Below are 25,801 nucleotides of genomic sequence, written 5' to 3'. Positions count from 1 at the left end.
CTCACTAGGCTCCCAAGCCTGACCCACTCAGTTTTCTTTGCATTACACGTAATGACACAAGGGTATAAGTTGATGGACTTGACGAGAGATTTTGGATTATAGATAAGTAGTTATAAATAACTGTTGTAAAGTCTATTTTATATTGTTTATGTTTTTGGTCTGTATCAGAACATGACATCCCGATGTTTTATTATTTAATGAAAATACATTCTCTTTGAGAAACGTTTTGATAAATTTTATCATATTTTGTTTTGGGAACAAATTCCGCAACTCTTTTAATCAAAAGGATCTACTCTGATTTTATAAAACAAAGCATAAACAAATCGGTCTTTTCTGGCCGTGAAATTGGGGATGTCACACTATCATATATTTAAAGTCAGATGACGGAGAGTGTCTACTGATATAAAGATAGTTTAAACCTGGAATGACGATGGTGAAGAGGCAACACCCTTATGACCAAAACAAAATTTTCAACTGTAAGTATAAGTACGAGTCCAATACACTTGATATAGAAGAATTGAATTTGACTAAGAAAATAACTACTTTAGTTAACCCTTTAAGTACATTATGAACATCCTTTTAAGAGACCTTTAGAGTTTAAAACCCCTCGAAGGCTTCTGAACTTCTAAAGTGAACTTCACCCTTGGGACTTCTAGAGTGAATTCCACCTTCAAGACTTTTGAGAAAGTGGTCGATCATAACTGCTAGGGGTGAGCAAAAACCGCACCGCAACTAAAATTAACCGCAAAATCCGCATAAACCGCAACCGCAATAAAAACCGATGGTGAGATTTTCTGTTTTTCAAAAACCGCAAATTTGCGATGCGGTGCGGTTATTAGCTTCCAAAAACCCCAAAAAACCGCACCGCACCGCATATATTATATATATATTTTTTTTTATCAATTATTAGTTTATTAAATATTAAAAATAAGACAAGTTTCATAAATGAAAGACAGATAAAATACTAGAAGACAAAAGTGTTGGTTTTTTCTTATGTTTAACTTTGAAAAATGATGAAATTAGAAATTTTAAGATATTTATTGTTAACTAGTTTATAACCCGTGGGAACCATGGTTATAAAAATAATTAAACTTTTATAATAAAAAAATCAAAATTATTAATCAATTATTTTAAATAAATTACTAATTAAGAGATATTTTTATTAGTTATGTGAAATTATAATCGTTGATTCAAATAAATATATAAAAATAATTTTTAATATATATTAGACTTTTTTGTGAATTAATGAAAACAATAATATAAAATTTAAAATGGAGAATAAATACATTGAAAATAACATCACATTAATGAGGAAGTTTAATAAATTTAAAATTGAGAACTAATAGATTGACAAATGTCAACACATTAATTAAGAGGTCTAATATAGTGACACATGACAAAAGAACTACTCTTTTATTAGTATAGGGAGATTACTATTGATTTGACGTTTTTAAGATATTTGTTGTTTGTGGTTTAAGTTAAATAGTTAATTGTCTTATACCTTATGGTTTTTTTTATTATTTTTATTTTTTTATTATTACAAGTAATATGTTTGAACTCTTAAAACTATTTGAGCTCTAAATTGTGGTTAAAAACCACACAAAATAATCGCACCAAATCCATGCGGTTAATAACCGCAACACAGAAAAAACTAAACCGCACCACAAAAATAACTGCACCATGCAGTTTTGAAAATGAATTAACCGCATTTGCGGTTAGTGGTGAGGTTTTGGTTAATAACCGCACCGAACCGCACCGCGCTCACCCCTAATAACTGTCATATATCCGTTTGTGACTTATAGGGAAAAAAACATTTCTTTTTATCATCCTTATCTTTTTTAAGGGTGTCATAAAAACTCGAAAAGTAAATAACGTTTGATTTATTTACTTTGATTTGGTTAAGGATAGTTTTATATTGCGCGTTTTCGTCAAAACTAACTGGTAGTGGGTAGCTTGTAGTTTGTAACATTTTGTTAAACGCTACGTGAAGTAACATTTGGATTTTAAGTATTTTGTTTAAACTAAACACTAGAAGCTTGTAGTGTCAAACAAGATTTTCTATTCAATACGAAATGTTTTGTCAAACGCTAAAAGCTAGAAGCTCTTAAACGCTCTCAAATGATCTGTGCCGAACACATCCATTGTTTCGGTTAATGACCAAAAGAGACTATTTGCTTTATATTTTAAAATTATATTTTTATAGATTAATCATTTTGAAACCTAAATTGTGTTTTATACAAGTTTCATTTATCTTTTTTTTAGTTAAATAACAAATATGATATGATGTTTACAAATTTACAAAGAGGTATTTGTCCAAAATAAAACACATGAAGTCTTATTCGGTTTACCCAGTAAACAGAACCGCACAAACCGATTAAACTAAACCATATTTGAGTTGGTTACGGTTGAATTAGAATTGTTATAAAGCATATTAGAACCCCAATCGAATCAACCAAAATCCGAATAAACTCATCTAATAACATCTGTAAATTTTTTTATGGGTTATATACTAGATATACACCACCTTTTGGTCTCTCTTACAAATTCAAACATTTCATACATTATTTCAAATTTTCTCCCAAAACACTTAGATGTGTATGAATTGTTATGCATCAAAGTTTATAATACCCACATATATAAGATCTCATTGTGTTTGGTCTTAGACTCTTATATGACGGTGATCACTTATCAATTATCATCCACACTCTTTTATCCCCTCTTTCTAACAGTAAATATTTGTTAATATTCCAGCATAACTTTGGCATTTTGATGATTCGTCGAAATTATGTCGATGTAAAGTAATTAAAAATTGACAATACACATTTTTGTGACTTTTGTAACAGTGCTGAAATGGTAAAACTAAGTGGGCCCACATTTCGACATGGCCTCACAAATCCAACGGCTCCGATTAACACTAACCAACATGACGCCCCCTAAATAAAATCACTTTTCCCTCTTTCAGTCTCCTCTGTTTTCCCAGCAAAATGGCACCACTCTTCTTCTTCCTCCTCGCCATTTTCTCGTTTGCAGGTTCATATCTCTCATACATTTGCATTACTGATCACCTTCATGGTAATCGGTCTTATATTTCTTACATGGGTTTTGATTTACATTTACAGATGGAGGTTCAATCGGTGTCAACTATGGTAGAATCGCTAATGATCTACCATCGCCTTCGAAGGTCGTTAAGCTCCTGAAATCTCAAGGAATCAATCGAGTTAAGGTCTACGACACTGACCCTGCTGTACTCAAATCACTCGCCGGATCCGACATTAAGGTCACGGTGGACCTCCCCAACGAGCTCCTCCGCGCCGCCGCTAGTAAACGGTCGTTTGCTTCCGGATGGGTGGAGCGAAATGTCGCTGCGTACCACCCACACACGCAAATCGAAGCCATCGCCGTCGGTAATGAGGTGTTCGTCGACCGGAAAAACACAACCGGGTTTCTCGTACCTGCCATGAAAAACCTCCATGAAGCTCTTGTTAAGTTTAATCTGCATTCCGATATCAAAATCTCGTCGCCGGTGGCATTGAGTGCTTTACAGAACTCATACCCTTCTTCGTCCGGATCTTTCAGACCCGAACTCATTGAACCCGTTTTCAAACCCATGTTCGAACTTCTCCGTCAAACCGGGTCTTACCTTATGGTTAATGCTTACCCGTTTTTCGCATATGAATCAAACTCCGACGTCATCTCCCTCGACTACGCGCTCTTCCGTGAAAACCCCGGCGTACCTGACGCCGGCAACGGCTTACGTTACTTCAGCCTCTTCGACGCTCAAATCGACGCCGTGTTTGCCGCAATGTCGGCGATGAAGTTCGATGATATCCCGTTGGTTGTAACGGAGACGGGGTGGCCGTCGAAAGGTGACGACAACGAGATCGGAGCTAGCATGGAGAACGCCGCTGCTTACAATGGTAACCTAGTAAAGCGCATTCTCACCGGCGGAGGTACACCTCTCCGGCCTAAAGCAGACCTCACGGTTTTCCTGTTTGCTTTATTTAACGAGAACAAGAAAGACGGACCTTCGTCGGAGAGAAACTACGGGTTGTTTTACCCGAACCGGGAAAAAGTTTACAATGTACCTTTCACGACGGAGGATTTGAAAGATTACAGAGACAAACAGTCGCCGGCCACCGGTGATATGGGTGGAGGTCAAGTGAGGGTGTCAGCTCCAAACAACGGGTCTAGGTCCGGGTCTGGATCCGGGTCGGGGAAAACTTGGTGTGTAGCAAGTGATGTTGGAAAAGATAGGCTGCAGACTGCTCTAGATTACGCTTGTGGAGAAGGTGGTGCTGACTGCCGTCCGATACAACCAGGTTCCACGTGTTACGATCCTAACACGTTAGAGGCTCACGCATCGTACGCTTTCAATAGCTACTATCAAAAGACTGGACGTGCTGCTGGTTCGTGTTATTTTGGTGGGGCCGCGCACACTGTATCCCAGCCACCTAGTACGTACTCTATTTTATCTCCGTAAACAATAGCTACATTTTATCTTTATAATCTTGTAGATACAAAAAATATAACACTAGATTCTATTTAGGGTAATTAATAAAATAAGTAAAAATGAATATTATTGTAGATACGAAAATGATGAATTTCGAGAAAAGAAAAACCAAATTCTATAATATAAACATTTTGTTATATGATCCTGTTTTTTTTGGTGGAAAATAATTTAGAAGGTAATGAACTTTTGTTTTTGTTTTTTTTTTTTAACTATAAACAAATTAGTTTCCTTATTTTTGCTCATTTATTGATTCACCCTTTTATTTTCCATTGCGGTTAAAAGCACTATGGTCAACAATTTAACGTTATTTTTTTATAATATCAAGAACATAGAGGACCGTGAATGTTTTTTGGAATTACTAGATTTTTTGGTCTAGTGGTGCTAACATGCGCGTCTGGTGGTGATTGACGGTGGCCATCTCTGACAAAATGGTCGAGGGTACCTATTTTTATACATAAAGTACCACTAAGAAGATTCTTTTATATTATGGGTATATGAGTTTTTATAGGATTTCTCAATAACTTGATATGAATATTCAGGGGTCAAAGTTGTAAAAGTGAAAATTACCAAGTTGTTTCTAAAATAAGCAAAGTACAAATCTTCAAGAATACGTTACAAGTCTACATTGTAGTGTTGTGGAAGCATGTCACCCTTATAAAAAGTTAAAGAAAATACAGTAAGAATTATGAAAGTGAAAAGTGGTTTTGATATCAAATCTTTGAATAAGAAAAATATGACGTTAACAATTTATTTATTTTACTTAATATTGGAGAATTAATATTATTTTGTTAATTTTGCAGAATTTGGGAAATGTGAGCTTCCAACTGGATACTGAAAAGGTGAAGTGGTTGGACAGATTGTTAGTATTGATTGTAGATTTTGTAGCTTCTCTTGTTAATTTAATTAATGTAATATGGATGGTGGTCTAATTAATTCATTTTGGAAATGCTCATTTCATTTTTGATGTTTGATAGTAATAGTTATATGTATTTTTATTTAATTTACTTATTTGGTATGTTTTATCTCAAACATGTCAAATAATTTTAAAACTTAAGTAAAAAAACATAGGCCAAAAGTTGCATATTTCTTGGTTAATTTATTATTTATTATTGTTGGAGTAAATTACCAAAATCGTCCCTATGGTTTGGTCAAAATTACATGTTTGGTCCTTAATATTTTTTTGTCTTGTGGTTTGATTTTGTTACGTTTTTTTGTTCTTATGGTTTGGTTAAAATTGCACGTTTGGTCCCTAACTTTATATATATAAGGGATGAAAAACGCAACAAAATCAAACCACAGGGACGATCCGAGTGCAAAAAAAAAATTTAAGGACCAAACGTGCAATTTTGACCAAACCATAGGGATGATTTCAGTAATTTACTCTTGTTTTTGTAACATCATTAAAATGATTTTATTGTATAAAATTTAGACAAAATTGCAAAAATGGTCCCTGTGGTATGTATTTTTTTGGGGTTTTAGTCTAAGTCCCGATTTTTTTGGATTAGTGGTCCTTTTGAGCTAGTTTTGTTCCGTTTTTGGTCCCTCTGAATAGTGAAATGACTGTAATACCCTTGAAGTATTTATTTTTCATTTTTCTTTCATTTCTTTTTAAATCTAATATTAATTAATTTATTTTAATAATTAAAAAAATAAAAAGGGACCCATACTCTCTCTCTCTCTCTCTCTCTCTCTCTCTCTCTCTCTCTCTCTCTCTCTCTCTCTCTCTCTCTCTCTCTCTCTCGCGCGCGCGCGCGCTTAGTGTTTCACTTGCAGAATCCACAAACAAACAAAAAAAGTATTAGTCATCTTCATCAGGCTCTTCTTAACTCATAACATACACATACTAATGAACGTACACATGTCTCGATTCTAAAACCTAATAAGGTAGCTTGTTTCGATTCTTTCATTTGCAGAAATTGAACGTTTTTTTTTTCATTTCAAAAAGGATATTTGAAGGTAGCATCTTCTTCTCCCTCTTTTAGCTTCACTTTTTTCAGAATCCAAATGGGGTTTTCTTCGATGCATATGGTGTACAAAATCGATGGAATCCTTAAATCTCAAGGAACAAAACCCGATGTGGATGTCCTTTCCTCCATTTCATTTTCAGGAACTCCATTTACAATCTTGAATAAAGAAAAAAAAATACAGAGCATACATGAAAAACACAAACAATCGCCTCCATCACCGTAGGTCCAGTGTAATTTTCAAAAGTTGTGTGATTTCCGGCTTGATTCCATAAAGAAGAAGGATGCAACGATGCTTCAACCCTAAGTATGTACGATTTTGGTGAGAGGGAAACAAGCCATCAAACCCTTACACAATCAGATGCTTCATATTACATAAAAATCAAAAATCATCAAAATCCTGCTTCTAGTTCATTCAATCTGGAGATCGAAAGAGAAAAGTGAGAAGGATACCACGAATGGATTAAAGGAGGTTTCAGACTTTCCATTTGCAGGCACTGTGTATCGAGACTCTTAAAACCGATGTATACAGATAAAGAAAAATACAAAAATGAAGGTCTTCAAGCGTGCAATGATGATATTGACGATGACGATATGTTACCTTGTGTTTGAAGGATTTTTATAGTTCTTCTGCTTGTGTTTGCGTATGTGTGTGTGTGAGAGAGAGAGAGAGAGAGAGAGAGAGAGTGAGTCCCTTTTTATTTTTTTAATTATTAAAATAAATTAATTAATATTAGATTTAAAAAGAAATGAAAGAAAAATAGAAAATAAATACCCCAAGGGTATTACAGTCATTTTACTATTCAGAGGGACCAAAAACGCAACGAAATTAGCTCAAAAGGACTACTAATCCAAAAAAGTTGAGTTTTGGACTAAACTTCAAAAAAATGCATACCACTGGGAACATTTTTGCAATTTTGTCTAAAATTTATATCAAGTATCATCATCTTTAATATATTAGGCTTTTCATTTTGTTTAAAATTAAAAAATATATATTATCCTCTCATAATGTTATATATATATATATATATATATATATATATATATATATATATATATATATATATATATATATATATATATATAGCCACTCATATTTTTGTAAATTTAAACACATATTATATTTTGCAAATTAATATTATTTTACATAATGATAATTATTTAAGAAAATATATACAAGTTACTTTAGTATAAACTAAAGTATTAATAAATGCATGAGCAAAATATATCAAATGAATAAACGGATAACCACTAAGCTTTTTTAATGGCCGAAAGTAACCTAAAAATATACACATATCGATGGTAAAAGTCTTTCAAAGATGTTATTCAAATAGTATAAAATTTATAAAAATGTTACTATCGAAGATGCCTTTACAACTGAAAAATATCAATAATTATTTATATTATAGTTTTTGGATTAATATTCAATGCTTCAATTGTTAAACAAGTTATTTAACTTGAACCCCTATCTAATCTCCTTAACCCTTATCACTTTGTGAAAAATTATATCCGTATTATCATATCAAATCAAATTTGTGTTGCATTGTACGTTATCTAAAACAATTAAAAAGTATTTATAAATATTTAAAACATGAAACATTGGATTCCATGACCTTTAAAATGGGGAAAACATTTATTCGAAAAGGTTTGAATGTGGGTGATACCTAGAAAAAGAGTCGAATTAAAGTTGGTCCCATAACTATTAAACTTTAGGCAAATAAAGTGTTGTTAGCACTAAAGCTTGTAAGGGGGCTTGAAATGGTCAACTTGCATTCACTTTGCACTCCTACCACTACCAAAGTTAAGATGAATGGATAAATTCGAAATAGGTTGTCTGTTGTGTGGATTGGATTTACTGCTCAATACTTTTTTTCTAGTTTACAAACAATTAATATAGTATATATTTTTACAAAAACAGTCAACTAAATGATAATGTGTTTTTCTAAATCAATAAAAGGTTAAGATACTTTTTAATCGTCTACCACGGTCACTTGAACCTACAAAACAGTAAACTAAGCTTGTGATCCTGTCAACGAGTGATCGACATTCCAACAATGCAACCACGTGTGACGAAATTAGACCTGAAAAACATGTCGAGCAGTAATAATATCATATCGGGTTGAAACATTAAACGTTTTCAAAGAGCTTGATTCTAACATGAACCTTTTATTTATTGTGTCGTGTTAACCCGTTTATTTTAATCTCGTATTTTGGGTTGAGGTTTAGACATTGTAAAAGATTTAGAGAGACGGAATGACGAAATTTATAATAAGTTTAGAGAAAGAAACGAAAAGATTATGAGTTAAGGAAGGTTGACAGGAGAGGAGGACCAGGGAGTGGGCAAGGGGAATTGTGGAGTATAAGAATGAAAGAAAATCTAAATTAAAGTCTTAACCTAGACAACAAGATTGTTTCCACATTTTAAAGAGTAAAACCAATTTTTTTTTTTACATGTGATTTTGGTTTTGGGTTTCTCTAATATATCTAAAAGATATTAAAAAAAACTTGCATGTTTAAACAGATCATTTTTAGTTGAAAATTTCAAATCTAACCTTAATCATTTAATTTCTTTTATTGTGTTATGTCAACTCATTTAATTAAATAGGTTAAAATCTCTTATCCAAACACGTTTATTTCATGTTAAGTTATCACGTAACGTCGATTTTTGCAACTTCTGAAATATATGATGATTATGCAAATTAAATAATGACTAATAATATAAAAGTTACTATAGTGGCCTAATAAATGATTTAAACATTGTTTTTATACTTTCAAAAATTACCTTGCCACATTATTATTATTTCTTGTTGGTTTTGACGGTTTTTTTTCTAAAAAAACCACCAGTTTTCTACAAAAAAATAAAATTTACCATGATCACCATACGTTTTCTGTTTTTGTTTATATTTTGTCGGAGTTTATTGTTTATTGATAAAATAAATATATTAAAGTTATAATTTTTTATTCTCCATTCATCAACATCAACATTTGAAGCAAATATTGAAATTGTTTACAATAAACGATAAAAGTTTATATAACAAATTATTATTTACATGTAAAACTGTGAATTTTGGCTTAGACTGTGTTTGGCACGTCACAGCTAGCTGATAAGCTAGCTTATTTTTCGAGCTTTTTTATGTTGTCGTGTTTGGTTAGCCAAAAAGTAGCTTATAAGCTAGCTTTTTGAAAAACTACTTAGACTAGCTTTTTAGGAGCTTTTTAAAAAATTTTCAAATACACCCCTTAATTAATTATAGAAACACATATTCTTACATGTCATTTTATGTAATTTTATATATTTCAGCTAATTTTTCAGCTAGTTTTACCAAACACTATTTTTTATCAGCTAACTTTTCAGCTATCAGTTAGCTTTTTATTTAACAGCTAACTTTTCAGCTAGTCCGCCAAACATAGCCTTAGTAAGTGTGTCTTTTGGCCACATGTTGAGTAAAAGTATCCAAACGGATCCATCAAATGTTGAATCTGAACGGCCATAAGAGCCTGGAATATGTTTTTTTTATCAAAACGAATTTTTTTTGATAAAAACTAAGCTATAAAAAAACAAAAAATGGAAAATAGTGACGGTGAACTTATTTCAAAATACAAAAGGTTTTTTTAGAACAAAAAACTTGCAAAAACAAAAGCAACAAATGGTTAGGATGATTTTTTTTTGAAAGTATAAGTCGTTTAGAACATTTTTTAGTTAAACCTTAATACTTGTCAAACTATAGTAACTTTTTATGTTATTAGGTAACGTTTATGTTATTAGCCCATTATATAATGGGTAAAACCTAATAGTTTTTTTAATAGCTATAAATTGATATTGTGTTATATGTGTAGAAAGTTGGTAGGCTAGTAACGTGGTTTTACGATTCGATTGCCATCTTTCACCTCATTCGCCGTGGGTATTTATACAAGATGATTGGACATTAATAATAAGTTAATAACCATGATGTCTAATGATAACAATAGTGGTAGTGTCTACTACAACCCTTTGCTTTGAGTTGTATGTGGATATAAATGCTCAAATTATGATTATGTACGTTGATGTTGAACTAGATGCGGGATAGATAGTTAGCAATAACATTGTCACGATAAATGAATATGGTCTTTGTGGCATTATCAATAGGGCTGGACGCAAGATTCCATAGTAGGTGTTGTCGGTGACACATTTTATAGTAGAAAAAAGAGAAAAAATCAAAATTTTTGCACTACGTCCGGAAAAACCAAGTGTGGTCGGTGCCACTACTGGCACCATAGTAGATCCGTCCGTGATTAGCAACCCCTAGAAATGGTAGAAAGAGGGAAATAATGAGAAAGGAAAAAGAAAGTTGTAGAATTAAACATGTTGCAATGTGAATGGAAGAAAATACCCTCATCGTGCAAGGCACATGGGGCTATCTAACTGCAAAATAGGCTGAAATATCAAAGGTATGGACGGTCTGAGTTAAAAAAAATAAGTTAGGAGCCAAGAGTGAAAATAACGCCAAACTACAAGGATCATCTGAGTAATTTTCTCTAACATTAATCTTCCTAGATTAACTCAAAGCAGCTAAGGGGTCGTTTGATAGTTACTAACCGGGTTAGAGCAGACTGGATTAGAAGTTGATTGGGTTAGAAGTTCTGACTGGTTAACTTCTGACAGAAATTTGTTGTTTGATTTTACATTTGATTGACTATACAAAATGACTATATTACCCTCACACAACATTTTTTTATAATAATTCCTGGCCACATCAATGAACTCAAACATCAAGAAACTTGTAAAAAATAAAATCTTTTTATACTAATCCCGTCAAAATATATCCATGTGTAGCCACACTTTTAAATTGATATACATACTCAAATCATCGTATCAACAACTAATATGTTGACCCAAGATCAAATGCAAGCACCTTAAGGTAGCTACAAATCCTCTTCAAGAAAACCCATGTCCTGAAAATTGGTACATAATAACATTAAACATTACACATACATTCTAATAGGAGTAGCTAGCAACATAAAATCGATTCTAAAGCATTCATAAAATCACAGTTTAATCGGCTTTTGATCTTATATTGCAAATTTAAGATCAAGAGCATTTTTGTTAACATAATTATCCCCGCTCATTCTATTTTTCTTTTATGTTTGATTGGTTTGTTCAACTGATCGAATGCTTCAGGTACTGTACTTGATGCAGAGCACATAAGGACTCAAACACATCCTAAAGTCTATCAAACTTAACAAAATCAATTAGAGAGAATGGCGAATTTCATGTAAGAGTTTGTAGTAACCATCAGTTGAGGTTGATTTCGTTTTCAATTTCAAAACACAAACATGAACAAAATCTAGAATTTCCAAATTCAATTACCATCATTCGATTGATTGAGGTTGCTTTTATTTTCTAATTTCAATATGCTAGAATTTGACAGATAACATGTAGATGATGATGGTAGAGTATACGTCATGCAAACAATTGAAAATCAAAACACGAACAGGAACAACAAAATTGGAAAACACGAACAAACACACCTGAGTCGGAAGAAGTGTAGCATGTAGCGGAGTGATAAATATCGATTCGAGGTGGTCAACCTCCTAAGGAAATAAAGAGACAATATATAACTTTTTACTGAATTCTTCTCATTCCAAATAATGAAATTACATAACCTTTAAATAGTAGAGGAAATACTAAAAATAAGGAACTAGTGGTGCTAGTAGTTTACCATTATCCTAAATGAATAACTATGCTACATGTGATAATAGGGATAGTGGGGAAGTTAAACTCCATGCAGTGGTATTGGCGATGATCAAGGAAGCATCACAAAAGTGTCACAAAAGGTGGTTATTGGGTCCGTCCATGGAGGTGTCCTCAAGTATGGCCTGGGATACGTATCACGGAGGTTGTGTGGTCAGAGGAAGACGATGGAAATCTCTGTGGAGTCGGATCCGGTAGGGATTAGATCTCAGAGGAAGAAGGGAGGAGATTACCAATTTTGTTTGGGGGGAAATGGAGACGAAGAAATGTCTGATCGATTGAAGAAGTTATGTTATCGACTGAAGGAGACGAGGGCAAAGCGTGTCATTTGGGGCGAACTGAAGGCCAACACTCGGTCAGAAGGTTTTGAGATGAGGAAAGAATCATCACATTTGTTTGGACCAAGCCCCTACTTTGGACCGGATCTGAAAATAAACAACGCAAATCAAACATATAAACTTCTGACTGAGGACCGAGTCCTTCCTTCTAACTGGGTTAGTATCAATATCAAACAGCCCCTAAGTTTAACTCAAATGTAAACATGTAGTTCACTTAAACGATGACATGGTAAAAGGACTGAATTAACAACATATCTAGGAAATTAAGTAATCTAATATATGATCTTTAAAAAAAAAGGAAAAAAAACTAGGATTTGGACCGTCCGCACGATGCTGCGGAAGTCTGGTATGTTGAAAAACTCAGCTCGACACCATATATGTCACGGAGACGATTAAACCGTCTACAGTGGACAACAAAAATATCAAAATAAATTATGGATACAAACAATTATATACGGAGGAAGCGAAAGAAAATAAGACTTGAAAGTGTATCTTAAAGAAATTATTAAAAAAAGTTATTAAAAAAATTATGCAAGGGGCTAAAATTGTAATCTTAAAATATAGTAAAGGACTAAATCATAATATATAAATACAAATAGTTTAACTTTAAAATTATAAAAGGTAAAAACTGTTAAATTAGTATTAATTGATAGGAAAAAATGTAAATATGAAAATCTTCTAGGACCTAAATCTAAATGGCTATTTCTAGAAAGACTGTTGTTTTACATTTTATATTACGTGTTTGACAATATATAACATGATTTGATTTTAATAAATTTGGATTTGGAAATAGAAAATCCAAATGACTGCTTCTACATGATTTACATAACTTCCCATAAATATTCATATCCAACGGCTTACATTATAAATGATTTTAAGATTGAACCATAAAAATATAAAATAAAGTTTCGATAGAAACAATTGAGTAAATTACACGAATGGTCCCTATAGTTTGGGATAATTTGTATATTTGGTCCCTAACTAATTTTCTTAACTCGGAAAGTCCATAATGTTTGTTTTTGTTACGTCATTGGTCCCTACCGTTTGTTTTTGTTACATGTTTGGTCCCTGTCTTACCTAAAAATACTATTATTTAAATAGAGGAAAATAGTGGGGTAGGTAAGGTAATGTAAGAATGGTGAGTTTAGTGGTGTGTTTATTTAAATAAATTAAAAAAATCAAAGGCAAAATAATTTTTTTTAGGTAACACAGCGACCAAGCACGTAACAAAAACAAATAGTAAGGACCTTATGAGTTAAAAAATAATTTAGGGACAAACGGATAAATTACCCTAAACCATAAGGATCATTCGTGTACTTTACTCGAAACAATTATATTCAGAGAAGACATGCAAAAATATCATAATTTAATTAAGAAAACATAATAATAAAAAGTAATATTAATAAAACGAAAAATATAAAAACAAACTACTGACCAAAAATGTAAGTTTAAAGTATAATAAAGGATTATTATTATAACTTATAAAATATTAATAATTTAATTTTTAAAATGATAAAGGGTCGGTCAACATTGTTAAGTTAAAATATATGATATCAATCGTGGCATATCCAACGGCTAGAATAAATTGAAATGAACAGTAATCTTTTCTTATACAAACCCATTTTGGTATTTTTCATATATATATATATATATATATATATGGGCTTAGGGAATATGTGACTGTTATGTACCTAATATTAGGTATAGAACAATCAAAAAATACATAGTTTTAACAAAATGCAACCAAATCTCTTTACCATCCATCTTGTATCATCTATAAGACTAGATGATAGGTTTTGTACATATTTTTATGGAGTTTTAAATATTTAATTTTGCACCACAAACCATGTACAAGAATACATTATCAATTACCTATAAGTCTTCATATTCAAATTTAATATAGAAAACTATAGTGAATGATTGAAATTTATCACTAAAAACCTAATAAACTTCTTCCCATAACACATAAAAAAGAACCATGCAAGTATACATATGGTAGATGTCAAAGAAGTTATGAAGTCTACTAGAGGTCTAATATAAACAACACATTCGAAATACATAGATGTTGGGGATAAATTATGAAATTAGAAATAATATGAGCTCAAAAGCAATAGAAATAAGCTAACAATGAAAAGAAGTTATGTTTTTTTAATCAAAATGAAGTCAATTATGATGGTTCTATACCTTATATTACATACATGACAGCCATATATTCACTTTTCCCTATATATATATATATATATATATATATATATATATATATATATATATATATATATATATATATATATATATATATATATAACCATTTTTTTCTTTGAAAAAATAATCATTTTTTCAAGATGTCTATTCCAAATTAATGTTTATATCGGGGAGTTTGTTTTCAAAGAATGCTCCATTCGGAGTTGGATCTTCAAAATCCTAAGTTAATTTTAGTTTTTTTTCAACTTTATTTTTTAAAAGAAGATACTTATATATATATATATATATATATATATATATATATATATATATATATATATATATATATATATATATATATATATATATATATCTGAAATATTTATTTCGAAGTTTTTAATGTAACTGTTTCACTTAGTGGTTATTTTTTAGGGTAAATTACAACAATCGTCCCTCGTGTAGGTGCCAGACTGCACGTTTGGTCCTTATTTTTTAAAAATTAACTCAGACAGTCCATGTGTATGTTTTTTTTTTGCACGCTTAGTCCCTCCACGCATTAAAAGACTATTTTGCCCTTATTTATTTGTTTTTTGATTAATTTTCCATTTATTTATTATTTATTAATTATTTATGGATTTGTTTATAACTAATCTATTATTTTTTATTAATTATAATTTTTAGAAAAGGAAACACCCCCTTAAATTAACTCTAACCCCTTTAGCCATCAATCAACCACTGACAACTACAACACTACCAATCACCTCTAGCCACCAGTAGACCTGACAATGGAGCGGGTTTGGAGCGAATTGGTCTTGATCCAAACTCTTTTAACAAATTTCAAAATACGATCCAAACCCGCAGGGTTTTAAATAATTAGACCCATACCCTTATCCACCGAATCAACGAATATCCAAACCCGCCCCGTAACCCAAAGGTTTTTTAAATAATCAAACATGTTTTAATTAATTCCTAAAATAAAATTTCTTAAATAAAAAATATCTACTTTATCTTAATATTTAAAATAACATTTTTTAAATAAAAAAATTGATTTAGAAAATGACATTACATACTCGAGGAATTTCAATTGGAATTAAAAATCACTATTGCAACAAATTTGAATTGATTTATGACTGTCGGTTGTAGTGATAACAAATAGTAATTGCCAACTTTTTTCATGTTAAAAAATGATTTATTGAATTAGAATTGGATATGACGATTTCTTGATGAATATAAATTGAATGACATTATGGTTATGGATAGAAGTCTATAAGTTTAAAAACCGACTTATCGATTCCTATGTAAAAGCGTTTTTTTCTTTGGCCTTTGCCCTTTGGACTTTTGATTGGAATTAAAATTAAACGTTAAGAAGTATAAAATATAAATGTTAATTCTAAAATTTATATGGGGTGGGTTATAAATGGAACGGATCTGTGATGATCCATACCCGACCCATTTAATAAAAGGGTTAGCGGGTATGGATCATTAACCGGTAAACGAATAAAAAACTACGCTCCAAGCCCATCTAATTCTTATGGGTTTGGATCGGATCAGGGTCAAAACCCGCTCCATGGCCAGGTCTAGCCACCAGCCACTTCCCGTCACCATTCATCAACAACGAAAAGCATCGAAAACTACAACTTATCTTCATCTCTTTTTTGTCTCTTTCTCTCTCTCTCTCTCTCTCACGCACACATACCTTTCTCTCTTTCTTTCTCTCTCTTTCTTCCTCTCTCTCTCTCTCTCTCTCTCTCTCTCTAAAATCTGGTACCTCATGAACCACTGGAAACGACCATCCACCTCCACTTAACCAAACCAAACCCAAAACATACGCTGCATTCGAAACCCTGGGCGACGGAGTTAGAAAACCCTCAGATCGGAACCCTAAGACGATGAAGGTTCGAAGCAACTCATCTCTACAAAAAAAAATGGTGCAAATCGTCCACCAGATCTATAAGCTTTGACGAACTACCACCCTCGTCTCCCGATTTGTGAGTCCATCGATGATGTTTTCAGGAGAACAGGTAGTGACGACGAAGGTGTAGATCTGAGATGTTGTAGATCTGCGATGACAAAGGTTTTCACAAAAATGAAGGCGATAGCGATAAAGACGACGATGGTCAAGATCTGACGAAGAGGTCACCTTCTCCGACGAGGTAGCAATCACAACCACATGGCAGTTCCAAAGAAGGTGAGGCGTTTATAAATAGTGAAGTTTTTGATGGTGATGGAGACGGAGATTTAGATGGTTTTTTTAGGGTTTAGACAAAGATATGGGATGGTGGTAGGTGACGATAGTACACCGGAGGAAGTGGAGATGTTTTTGATGGTTGTTTAGATGTTTGGTGGTGGTGGTGAACGTTTCTAGTGATGCTATATAGAGTTTGAGAGAGAAAAACATAAATTAGATTAACAAACTTGAAAAGGTGGGGTAGGTGGGGTCATATTTCTTTTTTTAATTAATAATAATAATAACATTAAATTAATAGGAAAAGAAATACACAAATGACATTATGATCATTTTATATCTATCATGGAATACATACGCAATAAAAACACATATCAGGGACGAAGCATGCAAGTTTTAAAAAAACAAGATCCAAGTTAATTTAAAAAAATAAGAACTAAACATGCTTTCTCACACTTACACGATTGGTTTAATTTACCCTTATTTTTACTAAAATCAATTTTTTTTGATTATTTTTTTCAAACACCTAACACATTAAATTCTATTGAGTTAACTTAAATTCTTCATATTTCTCGTTTAATTTGTATATATTTATAAAACTATATGCCAACTTTGTTTATATTTTTTCTTTGATTTTTAGTTTTTTTTTTTACAGAAATAGAAAAGACGATAAGGGAACATAAAGAAAAAAAAAAAAGCAAAACATCTTATCTTATACAACATATATATATATATATATATATATATATATATATATATATATATATATATATATATATATATATATATATATATCACTTGGTCCTAATTCGGTTTTGAGCTAAAACCCAAACAAGAAACATACATTATTTCGGTTTCCGTCTAGTCCTTTAGGCACACTAACCCCTAAATAAAACTACAAATATACTCTGCATATTAAAAAAAAAAAACAACACATGAATAGTGACATAAAGCATGCAAATGAATTTAACTAAACATAAATAAATTCCAAAAACCCCAAATAACAACAAATCACCAAAACAAAAAGAAAAACACATTATCAAAAATCTAATTCATTCTCCTAATGAGTTCATTGATATAATCTTCACGATTTCCAGCATCACCACCTTCAACATAATGATTCCTCTTCTTCTTCATCCCACCAAGAGGCGCCTTCAACTTAAACGGCCACAAAAAGTTATTCGCCTCCTTAAAATGTGGGCCCGCAGTCAAAATCTCATGTATAAGATCTTCCACACAAATCAACCCAAATTTCCCCAAACCCTATAAAAAATAAATAATAATAATAACTCACATCAAAATCTAATAATAATAAAATACAATAAATAATAATAAGTAATAACAATATAAACAAACCTGTTCAACAATAGAATTATCCGTTAGTGCAATTCTTTGTTTGTTGAGCTTTCCATATCCTCTCTTGTATATCAACTCCTTCACACTTTTTAAATTTGGATACCTAAATGAAATTAACAAAATTGGAAATTGTAATAATTTTTAAAATTTTGGGAATTTGTTATAATTTATAAATTGTAACGATTTGTACCCGTATGTCACATATGGTTCTACTCTGTGAAGCATGTTTAATGTTGCTTTGTTGACTTTCAAGAAGACTCCGTTAAATATCTGTTTATATAAATATAATTTAATAGACATCAATTTAATAACGTTGTTGGGTAAAAAAAAAAAGTAAAAAAAAAAACCTGTCTCAAACGTAAAAGCTGCAAAATCTTCTTTGATTTAGGGTCCATAGCGTTGATACTAGACATTGTGCACAAGAAAATATATATTTATGTGATATAAATATTATTTAAAAAAAATAAGAATTTGGGTTTATTTGAACACCTACCCACGGATACGAATGATGAACAACATTTTGGCTTCTGGGTTAACATAGAATCCACCTTTCAATCTTGCTTCACGTTTCAATTGAATTAGCTCCTTTTGCTGAATTTATGATGAAATTCATGAGTGATTGAGGAAAATGATTATATAAAGAAACAGGAGAAATGAGAAATGAGAAATAAGAATGAATACCTGATCTTCATACTCTTTGGTGTATTGTTTAGCTCTATTGAAGATCAATTTCCTGTTTGCAGCATTCTTCTTCTTCACAAGTTCAGTTTCTTGCTTCTTTGCTAAAGCCCATTCTTCGTTTCTCTTTTGTTTCTTCAATACAGATTCAGGAACCAATTGTCCTAACTTTGTATCTTCAACCATTTCTTCACACTACAAATTCTCATATAAACAATAATATCATTACAAAAACCAGAGAATGTTTCGATATAACAGCTGATTGCTTACAATAATCACATTCTCTCAGCTACAAACAAACGAAAATCGTGATCTAAAGTAACTTTTTTTTTTTTTTTTTACATTCAATACAAATCGTAGTGCAAATTTAAAGCAACAAAGAGTAATACATTCCAGAAAAACTAAGAAAGTTGTGGAATTGAAAGATGATAACATAATCTCAAGTAGTAAAAAAGCTCTTTCATTAAGAAAAAATCTAGACATTCGGTGTTCTCTAATCGTAAAAAACCTAACTACAATCTTCGAGTACTAAGAACAATCGCAAAAGGCTGCAGATATAAATCCGAATACTCTACATATCATAAACTAGAAGAAATGATTTCCAAACTGAATGATACATACAACCCAAAACGATTTGATCGTATATACGAACTAATCACGAATATGATGATGCGATGAAGAACTAGAAACTTACGGTGGGTAATGTGCAGTTCGGAAAAGTATGATAACCGGAAGCGTCGCCGGCGGGAAGAGGCCGCCTTTATAGTTTATAAACTACCGAACTCTGAAAATAAAAGGGGAAATAGGGTTATGTAATTCTAGGGTTAGTTTTTCGTCTTTCATGTTTATGGGCTATGATTGGCATTACCAATTGGGCCTACTTGTCAAGATAATTGGGCCTGAGTGAAACATTGGATCGTTATTGGAAATAGTGAAAAACCGTTGTTTATGAAAATATGCAAGCAAATGTATTTTTGAAAAAGAGTAATTTACTGAAATCGTCTCTGTGATTTGGTTAAAATTGCACGTTTGGTCCTTAATCTTTTTTTTTGCACTCGGATCGTCCATGTGGTTTGACTTTGTTGCGTATTTCGTCCCTATGGTTTGATAAAAATTGCATGTTTGGTCCCTAACTTTATATATGTAAGGGACCAAAAATGCAACAAAATCAAACAACAGGGACGAAAAACGCAACAAAATCAAACCATAGGGACGATCCGGGTGTAAAAAAAAGTAAGAGACCAAACGTGTAATTTTGACCAAACCACAGGGACGATTTCAGTAATTTACTCTTTTTGAAATGAGACATGTTTTGTGAAAATCCATGAAAGTGACTTCTTCACGAAGTCCATCTCAAGAGTCATCATGCATGTGGATTCTCACCGACTTGTAACTATTGAGGACATATAGTCAACAACCCATTGATTATATCATGTTAGACATCTTATTTTCACCACTAGAAAATCAAGTATCATCAACTTCTTGAATCATCGTTAACTGTTGTTGAAGATGACAAATTAACATCGGATCATGTATGTTAGAAAAGTAAGCATTGTTGATTCTTTTAGCAACATAATCTAATCAATATTATACATAATTACTTATTTAAAGATGAAAAGTCGAAATAATTCAAGGAACTATTGCTCATTTAATTCTATTTTTTTGTCATAATTTCATCATTGTGACTGCAACAATGTTAAGATGACGTCAATTTTTGTCATGACATGTCACATGGTTGTTGATGCGAACTTTTTTTCAAAAAGAAAATATTGTGTTTTTCTTCCTATTTATAGTCATTGTTTTTCATCCTTGACGATCGATAATTACAAATATCATTCCCGGTGCATTATTTTGCTAATCGATTTTCACACCAATTACGTACCTTGCTATCATTTTTTTACTTTGCTACTAAATTACAATGATATTGCTAATTGATTTACGGGGAAAATATTAATCTAGCCAAAATCCTTAATTATCTATCCAAAGTTAGCAAAAAAAAACACATTAGCCAAAACTAGCCCACGAAAGAGTAGTTTTTATATTCGTCTACTGTTTCGTATTTTGTATAATTTTTTTTTTATTATTTTGATGATATAAAACCGTAGGTTATTTTAAAACCTACAGTTTTCTCTATATAAACTACAGTTTCCCAAACTGTAGCCTACGGTTTGGGTAAAACCTATGGTTTTTTTAAAATTATTTTTAACTACGGTTTTAGGGGTAAAATCTACGGTTTTGGTAAAAAAGCTACGGTTTTGTTTTTATTTTTATTTCTTCTTATTTTTTTAATAAAGAGTACTTTTTTTAGTGTGGACTACTTTTTTTTGTTAAACTTGACTACTTTTAATCAAAATAATTCACAAAAAATACTCTCTATTAAAAAAATAAAAATAAAAATAAAACCGTAGCTATTTTACCAAAATCGTAGATTTTACCCCCAAAACCGTAGTTAAAAAAACTGTAGATTTTACCCAAACTGCTATGGTTTGGGAAACCGTAGTTTATACAGAGGAAACCGTAGGTTTTATATGTTTAAAATAATTTTTTTTATACAAAACACGAAACAGTAGACGAATTAGCGAAACAGTAGACGAATTTTAAAACCTACGGTTTCGTGGGCTATTTTGGGACAAATCCTAATTTGTAGCTAAAAATTGTTAATCACTTCTTTAATTTGGTTAGATTAGTAATTAACCCTTGATTTACTTTGCTACTAAAGTACACTGATATTAATAATTTCTTTAATTTGGTTAGATTAGTAATTAACCCTTGATTTACTTTGCTACTAAAGTACACTGATATTAATAATAACCCCTGTTGTAAGGATTTAGCAACAATCAACTAACATTGTAAGGATTTGATTGATTAATGGATTAACAATAAGAAAAGTCAAATCTTCAAAACATTTATAGTTCCAAGTTAGAACGTATTCTAAAGAGTGTTTAACAAAACATTTAGGAGTATTTAACATTTGTACTTGCAACGTAGACAATAAAGGGCGGAGTGTTAAAAAGAGCTTAAAACCATGGTTGTCCTTATTTTAAACAATCAACCTTTAGATAAAACCCCCTAAAGTTGTCTGTAATAGTTATCGTCACAAAGATAAATCTATATTAAGTTCCAACACAAAACAGTGCCAAATGTTCATTTGAATACCAATTTAATAAAAAAAAATGTCCAAGCAATGTTTAAAACCCAAATTCGATCATAAGTTGTCATAATTTGAAACTCATAGCCGTAGACAGTTGTAATAAAATTATTAGCTAATTAGTTTCACGTGTACATTACATTAACCAACCAACAATAATTTGAGTTCATACATCAATATAAGCAAAATAAAGAACAAACCCTAGATTTAGACATCATAATGATGAATAAAAGATAAAAACTCATCAAAATACCAAATCCTGTGCAATATTGTTGAGATAATTGATATCTTATTCTTCAAACTTATAATTAAGTATTGTATCCTTTTATGCTCTTAATTTATGTTTATTATTTATTTGGAATAGTTGTGTATTTGTATTGTTAGATATTTGCAGGAGGGGTTATTTGTGCATAGTTGAAGAAAGATTTGGGCTAAGGAGTAAAGCTGGATTATGTCAAGAACACGCGGGTTGTAATTGTTGTAGTCGGGTTGACCCGGTGTATAAGTAGATACGTGTATGTGTTTTTTGGTCATAATTCACTGATCAATCTTCTTCTGTTAGGGTTTTCTCTCTTCTCTAGTTTTTCTTTGTATGTTCTTTAATAAAGTCTGTAACCTCTCATAGAGTCTGTAATCACTCATTGTTCGATTTAGTGTTTTTGTTTTGTTTTGAGTTTCACTGTGTTTAGAGTATAGACTAGAACATATATCTGAGAGGGAGTGTGATTGTAGTGAGCTTTCTTGTGTAAGTAATTGAAAACCAACTGGTTCTTACTTGAATAAGAATCGTTGATGTTGTGATTTCTTGTGTGTTCATGATTTTTAGCTTTCTTAAGATGGTATCAGAGCCCGGTTCAGCTTTTTTGTTGTTCCGTGTTAGGGTTTCTGATTAGGGTTTCAGATTTGAAGGTGTGTCTTGATCTGGCTCTGGTTTGCTTCTGTTTGGTTGTTTTGTTTAGGGTTTGTACGTTAGTCTGCGTTAAGATCGTAAATGTTATTCTAGATCTGATTCAGATCTAGCGGTTGTCTCTCCATCAATTCTGGTGTTATCTTGTCACGATCTTGAGAGTAAACGTTCAGATATTGTATGAGTTGGTTAACTTGAATTAATCTCAACACATACATTATCCTGACGGTCAACTTCAGGATTGTGCAAACATGGTTTCATTAACAGAGTTGGTGTCTAGCATTTGAATGCCCTGTGGTGGTCAGTGGTAGATCTTTTGATCTATCAAAACAACCTTGCTTCTTGTTATGCAATTTTTTGTGGATCACTATAAGTTCTCGCACACTTTTGCTTCTTGTTTCTTGTGGTATTTTTTAGATATATCATCTATCTGCTAATCTTAGTTGTTTTACGTCTGTATCTCATCCTGCTCTGATCTTACATGATTATGAATCTGGACTGATTTACAGAAACTGGTTGTAAACTTCTAAGGTTAGGTTTGGATTCGTGATTTTTCTTGTCTCTGGTTCTTGATAGTCATGACTGGTGAAACACCTAAAGGATCTACTTCCGGTAAATCTGAAACACTTGATTTTGATGATCCTTTGTATCTTCATCCTTCTGATTATGCTAGTAGTGCTATTATTAGTTTTAAACTACTAGGAACTGAGAATTTTAGAGTTTGGAAAAGCTGTATGATTAGAGCTTTGAAAGCTAGAAATAAAAAAGGTTTCATTGAAGGTACTGAAGTTCAGGATAAAAAGGATCCTGTTAGATCTCTTAAATGGGATAGGGTAAATGTTATTGTTTGTTCTTGGATTCTTAACTCCTTGTCTGAAAATATCTATATTGGGCATGTATGCTCTGAGTTTGCTTTGGATATTTGGAATGATCTATGTGATACTTATTACAAGGCTGATGGGTCTGTTGTTTTTAATGTCCATCAACAAATCAATTCTCTTTCTCAAAATGGTTTGTCTGTTTCTGATTACTTTAACAAACTTGATGGTCTTTGGAAGGAATTTGATAGTCTAACTAAGTGTACTAAATGTGTTTTTGATGCTGCTGTTCAGTCTAAAATTCATTCTAAGCTCATGAAGCTTATGCAATTTTTAAGTGGTTTAGACGAGTCCTTTAATCAGGTTAAGAGTCACATTCTGCTAATGGAACCTTTACCTGATGTTAAAACTGCATTTTCTATTGTGTATAGAGAAGAGTCTAATAAAAAAAATGGATCTACTTCTGTTCTGTCCAACAAAAGTAGTACTTCTTTAGCTTTTGCTAGAAAAATTAATGATAACAGAAAATTTAAAGGTAGAAATTAGAATTTGATTTGTAAAAATTGTGGTATAAAGGGACACACAATTGAAAAGTGTTATAAACTTATTGGGTATCCCAAAGATTTCAAATCTAAGTCTGATTCTAATAAGGGATCTTCATCTGGAACTGCTTCTCATGTTAGTTCACATGGAAGTGAGGTTTTTAATTCTTCAGAAACTCATTCTGATAAGTCTGAGCAATATTTTTTGACAAGTGAACAATTTTCTAAAGTTTTGGCTCTTCTTAATGAGAAACATTCATCAGAAGATGTTACTGGAAATGCCAATATGGCAGGTATGAGGTGTAATAATGTTTCTTTTAAAAATAATAGTTGGGTTGTTGATTCAAGAGCTAGTCAACATATGACAACCTCTGAATCACAACTGTTTGATATGGTTGATGTTTCCAAATTGAATTTAAAAGTGGATCATCCTAATGGATCCACTGCCAAAATTGAAAAAATTGGAAAGATGAATCTTTCAGATTCTATATGTTTAATTGATGTTTTCATTGTTCCTGATTTTCATGTGAATCTCTTATCTGTTCATAAGTTGTGTAAAGAAAACAAATGTAAAGTTACTTTTTGATGAGAATAATTGCTATGTTCAGGATTCTCTCTCCAAAAAGACAGTGAAGACTGGTAAAGAATTTGGAGGTCTTTACTATCTTGAAAATAACAGTTACTCTCTAGGTAGGTCTAGCATTGTTAATTATTCTAAGTGTTTTGTCTCTAAACTTACTTGCCATAATAGACTAGGTCATCCTGCTGATAAGGCTTTAAATGTATTAAAACCTTAACTTTGAACATGAAAATATTATGCCATGTGAGGTTTTCCATAAGGCTAAACAAACCAGGGAACCTTTTCCATTAAGTGAGCATAAGACTAATAACCTTGGTGAACTTATTCATCTAGATGTTTGGGGTCTGTAACATCCCTCTCTGGCATGTATCACAATATTGTCCGTTTTGGGCCACTCGGCACGAGGACTTCCCAGGGGGTCACCCATCCTGGTACTACTCCCGCCCGAGCACGCTTAACTGCAGAGTTCTTGTGGGATCTGCTGCCCTCACGACTTTAAAACGCGTTGTGATAGGGAAGGTATCCACACCCCTTATAAGGACTTATAAGGAATGCTTAGTTCTCCTTCCCAGCCGATGTGGGATCAGATCTAACCCACTTTCACCCCCCATTATAGGGTTCGACGTCCCCGTCGAACACATCGACCCGTGCCCTGGCTCTGATAAGTGGGTTAGATATGATCCCACATCGGCTGGGAAGGAGAACTAAGCATTCCTTATAAGGGGTGTGGATACCTTTACTATCACAACGCGTTTTAAAGCCGTGAGGGCAGCAGATCCCATAAGAACTCTGCAGTTAAGCATGCTCGGGCGGGAGTAGTACCAGGATGGGTGACCCCCTGGGAAGTCCTCGTGCCGAGTGGC

General features: G+C 32.2%; 2 protein-coding genes, 1 long non-coding RNA gene and 1 pseudogene across 3 annotated transcripts; 2 read left to right on the top strand and 2 right to left on the bottom strand.

Moving 5' to 3' along the window:
* Positions 1–2,927: 2,927 nt before the first annotated feature.
* Positions 2,928–5,467, top strand: LOC145061856 (glucan endo-1,3-beta-glucosidase 12-like). Its single transcript, XM_079009433.1, has 3 exons — positions 2,928–3,030; positions 3,120–4,454; positions 5,311–5,467. Exons 1-3 carry the CDS (start codon positions 2,985–2,987, stop codon positions 5,343–5,345), a joined length of 1,416 nt encoding a protein of 471 aa, XP_078865559.1. The 5' UTR covers positions 2,928–2,984; the 3' UTR covers positions 5,346–5,467.
* Positions 5,468–6,295: 828 nt separating this feature from the next.
* On the bottom strand, positions 6,296–7,117 carry LOC145062368 (uncharacterized). Its single transcript, XR_013687541.1, has 2 exons — positions 6,928–7,117; positions 6,296–6,838 (listed from the first exon to the last, which is right to left on the bottom strand). It is a non-coding gene; the product is annotated as an uncharacterized LOC145062368 (long non-coding RNA).
* A 10,735-nt stretch (positions 7,118–17,852) lies between these two features.
* On the bottom strand, positions 17,853–19,777 carry LOC145062552 (large ribosomal subunit protein uL30w-like). The gene is made up of 7 exons (XM_079010140.1): positions 19,638–19,777; positions 18,947–19,138; positions 18,759–18,856; positions 18,613–18,670; positions 18,456–18,535; positions 18,266–18,368; positions 17,853–18,172 (listed from the first exon to the last, which is right to left on the bottom strand). Exons 2-7 carry the CDS (start codon positions 19,127–19,129, stop codon positions 17,957–17,959), a joined length of 738 nt encoding a protein of 245 aa, XP_078866266.1. The 5' UTR covers positions 19,130–19,138; positions 19,638–19,777; the 3' UTR covers positions 17,853–17,956.
* A 5,906-nt stretch (positions 19,778–25,683) lies between these two features.
* Positions 25,684–25,801, top strand: LOC145065057 (5S ribosomal RNA; annotated as a pseudogene).

Source organism: Lactuca serriola, chromosome 7 (assembly GCF_051521515.1).
Source record: "Lactuca serriola cultivar US96UC23 chromosome 7, Lser_US96UC23_V15, whole genome shotgun sequence".
NCBI lineage: Eukaryota > Viridiplantae > Streptophyta > Magnoliopsida > Asterales > Asteraceae > Lactuca > Lactuca serriola.
The sequence above is the reverse complement of the archived record's forward strand: the minus strand, read 5'-3'. Positions and strand labels throughout refer to the sequence as shown.